This window comes from Atta colombica, unplaced genomic scaffold (genome assembly GCF_001594045.1).
Source record: "Atta colombica isolate Treedump-2 unplaced genomic scaffold, Acol1.0 scaffold58, whole genome shotgun sequence".
NCBI lineage: Eukaryota > Metazoa > Arthropoda > Insecta > Hymenoptera > Formicidae > Atta > Atta colombica.
Genome location: NW_017259548.1, coordinates 451,363 through 457,687, shown reverse-complemented (window position 1 = coordinate 457,687; position 6,325 = coordinate 451,363). Strand labels below are relative to the sequence as shown.

The 6,325-nt window shown below is 31.9% G+C and overlaps 1 protein-coding gene across 7 annotated transcripts in view; it reads left to right on the top strand.

Moving 5' to 3' along the window:
* The window catches only part of LOC108692096 (syntaxin-binding protein 5), a 42,491-nt gene that overhangs the window by 30,131 nt on the left and 6,035 nt on the right, over positions 1-6,325 (top strand). For 2 of the 7 annotated variants that reach the window (XM_018200225.1, XM_018200224.1), the window contains one exon: positions 1,858-1,903. The exons of 4 other annotated variants lie outside the window; for them this stretch is intronic. In XM_018200225.1, coding sequence (XP_018055714.1) covers positions 1,858-1,903 — 46 coding nt within the window. Of the gene's footprint in view, positions 1-1,857; positions 1,904-3,848; positions 4,339-6,325 lie in introns of all 7 variants that reach the window. One more of the 7 variants, XM_018200222.1, reaches the window with a different exon arrangement.

The window sequence follows — 6,325 nt, the reverse complement described above, 5'->3', positions numbered from 1 at the left end:
TATATATATATATATATGTATATAAAATTATATATATATAATTATATATATATATATATAATTTCATAAAATATAATATTAAATGATTTTAATTTTGTTACCCAATATTGGCTTTCATTATAACATATCATCAAAGGTTTATGTGAAACATTTAATGTTTAGGTAAATCGATCAATATGTAGGTGATAATAGTACTTTTAACACATATATTCTTGCAAGAAAATTCTTGCAATTTCCTTTGATAACTTTAAACTTTATAAATGATAGATTAGTTTTTGTTGAACAAATAAATATTAATTTTTACAGCTTGTTGGACTCTATATACATCACATAAATCTAACAATGTGCTCGTAAATACATAAAATTGAGTAATATAGTTTGCAAATTTTCATAGTTATCTGTTAGTTATTCTTTACTTATTGCATGTTCAATACAGTGCATATTGATGAAATAGCAACACAATTATAATGCAATTGAAATACTGTTGATACACATGCCTGTACGTCATTAAACAGAAGAAAGTGATTGACGGTACCAATTTATTTTGTGTTTATCGTATACAGTTAAAGAGCATGTGTTGCATATATTTTAATATGTGCAGTATGCAAATTTCCAAATTATTATATGCACATCTATTTATTTTATGATTTCAATTTAATTTTCGTGAATATTTATTTTCAACGTATTAGATATCGAAATGAAGGCTGAATTGACGACAATAACTCTTTTAAAGTTTGTGTATAAGAACTTAATAGCAGAATCATCGTAGATATCATCAATCGTGAGATTTTAAAACACAAAATAAAAAATTTATTGATAGATATTTTCTTGTAATACAAATATTTTATAGTTATGTGGAATAAGAGATTGCTGTGAAATCTGATCACGCAAAATGTAGAGTCTAATATAATGGTCAGTCAATAAGTTCATTGATAACATTACGATTAGGTACGTCCGAAGTGTGTCGACGTTTCTTCGATTATGAAGAAAAGGCCTTATAATTAATAGAAGAGTGCAGACAATTCTTTGCTAGAGGACAAAACAATACGCGCGACCTATGTTGAAAATGATAATTCTTTAAAATGCATTCCTGATTTGTGTGGATCAGAAGATGCTGCCTATTAGACTTTAAACTTCAAAGAGTTGGTCTATCATTTAAATCATATAAAGTTGCTATTATATAAATTGCTATTATAATTTAATGTAATATTGCAAGTTCCGCTGTTGTAGTGAAGGCAGCACTACGAGTTTATTATGGGACAGGTTGTGATAAATTACGCCTAAAATGCGCGGGCAAAAGTTCTTCCGGCGCAAACATATGTTATTATTCTGTCTATATTATTGTATGTTATATTTATATCCGTAAAAAAGTGTGTCTCTGATATACTATTTTCAGAAGAATACATTTTAAAGGATATATCAATGCTTCACTAAATCGCATCAATTGCCTTTTCTTAAAGCCATTATCCTGTCAAACCGTTAGTTTGCAATTTATCTGCTCTGTGATGATCGATAGGTCAATAGGTCGAGAAAAAGCCGTACTTAAGATTTCTAGTATATTCCCACCCCTTAGGTTACCAGTACCTGGAATGCATAGTAGATATTTTGAAAGTGCATCGCCTCCCATTTGGTCGTGGTATATCCATTTGTGTCAAATCCATTCCAAGTTTTATGGCTACTTGTAAACATTGTTCTTATGCTCGCAAAATATGGGAAAGATCCCTCCTCGCCCTCTCACCCTCACGGGATATATCAGCAGGAGATTAACGCAAATCCTGTTCGTACCGGCGCCAAATCCTCCATTCACACAATTTTACATTGCGAATTTGAAGAGATTCTACTTTAACACTTTTTCAGGTTCAAATCAATTTTGCGGTCTTCCCCGACAGCAAGGTCGATTCAGGTAAAAAAAATAAGGTTTTTCATATTTTGGCAGTTGTTCTTATCACCGAGAGAAAAGTACACACTTCTTGACATCGAAATCTCAAGTCAAGAAATATGATTACACGTTACAAATTAATAGGCAGAGTTCTTGTCGTTCTATAGCTCGGTCACGGTAATTCAAGAGATTGAATTCTATTCGTAGACTATTAATTTCAAGCAGTACATCTACTTGCCTTCAAATCTACATATAGAATCACTATTTGATTTCTTTCTTCTGATTTTCCAACTCTTATATTATCCAGACACCTTTCTCTCGGTACAAATATTGCTTTCAAAGCTTTTGGAAATTTTTTCGATGGTTTGCACGCAAATAGTAATAGTAATAATAATAACACTGATGGTCGTAGCATCATCAATGACAACGAGACAAAAAGTTAGCTCTAGCTTTTATTAAATTATAATTAAGAATGTGAAATTGACACGTTATAGACGTTTCCGAAGAATGCTTTGCAAATTATTTATTAGTTCAGATTTTATTTCAAATTTTTATCTCGACGTTGACTGACTGCTATAGAGGACTCTGCATAATATGCTGATATTCCACATAGCGAGCAACCAAGTACGAGATGTGCAACACGTGCGGGCGTTTATCGTTACATTTTCCTCTTGCGAGATCTTCTGTAACGTCAGCCCCAGTGCAGACAGCAACAATGAACTATTGTATCGAACTTACTCGACAAGTCTCGAACAGTTGAGACAAAGTCGTCCAATCGAATTGAAATGTTTTTCGGTCCGTCTTTATCGAGAGATCTCTGTCGTTTGTTTCCATATGCGACGGAACGCAGAGTCGTGAGGAAGAGAAGGATTTCTCCTGATTTTCCTGTTTAATGAAGTTTCCGATGCCATGATTCCGCCACACTCCAAATGTCTACGTAAACTTTCACTATTCAGATAATCGCTTCTGACGATTTATCGTTTCTCAAATAGTGCACCATTTGCTCAAGATGAAAATTTGTTCCGTGTCAATTATTATTATATAATATTATATAATATTATATATTATATAATATTTCAAAACGAGAAAAAACATTTTATGAAAACAAAGAGGCAAATTCTTTATTGAAATGTTTTCGCGTACATGCATCATTTAGTAATTAAGGCAAAGTAAGGAGAAAATAATCGTATTGTCAATCAACATTTCTTTCGCCAGCGATTTCCAGCTCATCAGTTCAGTTTCATTGTTACATTATTCATTATTTACAGCTTGAGAATCTCTTCAATTTTAGGGTGGGAATTAAAAAATCCTATATATGCATATAAATAGATTTTATAAAAACAATTCATATTTTAGCCCATTTTGCCTCATTGCACATCGATATATTTAATTATGATATATTTAAATAAATAAATTTGCTTAAATAAAATTTTTTAATACGATACTTTTTACAGATTATAATAAATTTTTGCGCTGTTTTATTTGATATTATTTGGCATTTAATATTTTTAATATTTCTATTAAGCTTATATAATTATTTTAGTTCCATTTACTTTTTTTAATTAATTAAGAATTATTGTAAAAAATTAAAAAAATTAAATATTAGAAAATTATAATAAAAAAATATTTTTACAGTTATATTGTATTCAGAACAAGCTATAATAGCTTGACGTGCATCGTATATGTTCTATTATTGAGAGTGAATATAAATGATAAAATAATGTATAAATATATAATATTTGCCCATACGGTAAAACAATTCAACAAGAACAAAATTAAAAACGAATATGAAAATTCATTTTTCATGCACCTTTGTTATTTCGTTTAAATAGAAGCTTGATAGAAAATCCGCGTTTTCATTACATTTTCATATAAAGAGTTCAGTCCACACACAAATTTGCTTTATAAACTAAAGCATTGACTGAGTCGTATGTTTGCCTTCACGTTTGACTTGTCGCCTGATTTGTAGATGAACGGGATGTGCGTATTGCCGGTGACGGGAAGAAGTACAGTGGGTGTTGGTGGTGAGAGAGGTGACAATGGTGATAATAGTGATGGTTGTAGCACCGGTGGCAGCGGCAGCAACGGCGCCTACAATAGTGATGGTGGTGGAGGCTCTAGTGCTGGTGTTAACATAACTCGCTCGGGTATTCGTAGTGCCGCTGCCGGCGCGATTAGCGGTACCGACGAGGAAATTAATACGATGTCTCGCAAGGGTGTCACGTTAGATCAACGTCACCCACGCACCCAGGGCATAAGGAAGCTCCAGAAGTGTCTGAGCACCACTACTAGCCACTTCGAAGTGGACTCCGCCACGGGCGCTGCCGCCGCTTTTCCGACAGTTTCGCTATTCTACGCTCAGCGTAGCACGGAGATGAGAAGCTACCCCTCAGCCGTCGCTCAAACGTCTTTGAACTACCAGAATATCCTCACCAACACCAGACAGTATAGCAGCTTTGGTAGTATTACCGATACAGCCCACTGTAATTTTATTTATGTATGGCCTACGTAGACCACCGATATTGTTCTTTCTATGACACCAAATGGGAAAGCTATACTTCTCTTTGATTGCTTGATCTTTAGTTTGATTTCATTGTGACTATACAGCGATTCTTCTTGAATCAGATTTTTTTCAAGCTCGGAGAGTGTGGATCTCTGCACAATGTTGCTACATATTAGATTGCACACAATCCAAAAAATTAAATAATTTATTAATTTCATTATTTAATTTTTTACATGAATAATTCACACACACACACACACACACATTCATTCTTCTGCAATATTAATTAATTCGTTGATACCATATCATATATTTATTCCTATGGAACTTTTATTTTTTCCTGTCATTGTAAAATAAGCTCCGGATTGATTTTAATATTAATTTTTTAATAACTTTTTTCTTTTATTTTATGATTTATAAAGTTGATTTTTTAAACGTTAACTATATGAGCAACGTTGTCCCCGAGATTCTTCCAGCATAACATACGTCCAGCATAACATACATTTTTCTATTGTCTAGACTCAATAGATACTGTCTGGTCTTTACCTGATCTGAATGTAAAAATGACTTCGGTAGTTCTCACTACGCTGCATCTCTTTCCTTCTGACTTGTACATGCTCTTTAGTGGATCTTTTCTAAATAAACACGAAATGGCACACCGTCTAGACTGCGTGATCTCTAATTGTCACACTGCACTCTTGAAGAGAGATACTTTTTTCCTATTCTTTCCGTTTTCGCCTATGCGGCAAATTTTTGATTTTTGCTTCTTTTATAGATGTGGTCTATAATGTTGCATCTCTCGGATAACTACCTCTCGATGCACAGTCTAAGATGCACCTTATGTGAATATACTGACAATAGGATGGTGTACGGTGAATGTGCAAACATACCGGTGGAACCGAATATCACCGGTTAACATCTTCTCGTCTTGAACAACACACGTCTTTATTATAAAAGCTTATCGTTCTGTCCGCGTTTGCAAAACGATCCTTTTGCACATTAATGTTATCTTCTATTGTGTTATTACACACAGGAACTAGAACGATTCTCATGCAACTCCTCTAAAATCGATTCTGATATTATCGATACCGCGATAATTTATTTATGTGTTACATATTAATTTATTTATGTGTTACGTATTATTGATTTTCTAAGAGCCCTCGAAAAAATTTCAGATCTAAGTTTTTTGTTAGAAAATAATGTTATCTTATTTCGCGTTACATTTCGTGGTATTACAAATATTTTATATATTTAAATTTAATTTATAAGATGTATAGAGTCAACGATTATTTTAGATAATATATTAAATTTATTATATATATGTATATTCACTTCCCTTCTATATTAAAAGTTTAGAAAAAAGTTTTTAAAAATTGACATTTTTGAGATTACTTAATCAAAATAACAATGTTTTTTACAATAATTCTTCAGATTCAATGACTGTTATAGAATTATTAATATTAAAAAAATATTGTTATGAATATTTGAAAGTCATTCCCATAAATGTCAATTTTTTAAAAGTGATTTCAAACTTTTAATCTGGTATATATGTAATGAAATGATTACATTTATATATTAAGTTCAAGAATCAATCCGTTGTGTACTACGTGATATTATGTAATATATTATGTTCAAGTCATACACTGTCTGACATATATTTAATTATTTTACAAAATTTATTTATCTCATTTCATATAAATCTCACTAGGCTACACAAAATGTATTGATTGATCCGGTTTATATTTACATAATGAAAAAACTTAATTGATACCGACGATACTTTCGTCATTATATAATCTGATAATCGTCCGGAACATTTTACGCGTGCATGCAAGAGTGATTCTTCTTCGTGTCATTCTATCTAGCTTACTTAGTCAAGACTGATTTAGTCTATGAACGATATTCTCTAATTCTGCGCTATACATATTAATATATATATATAT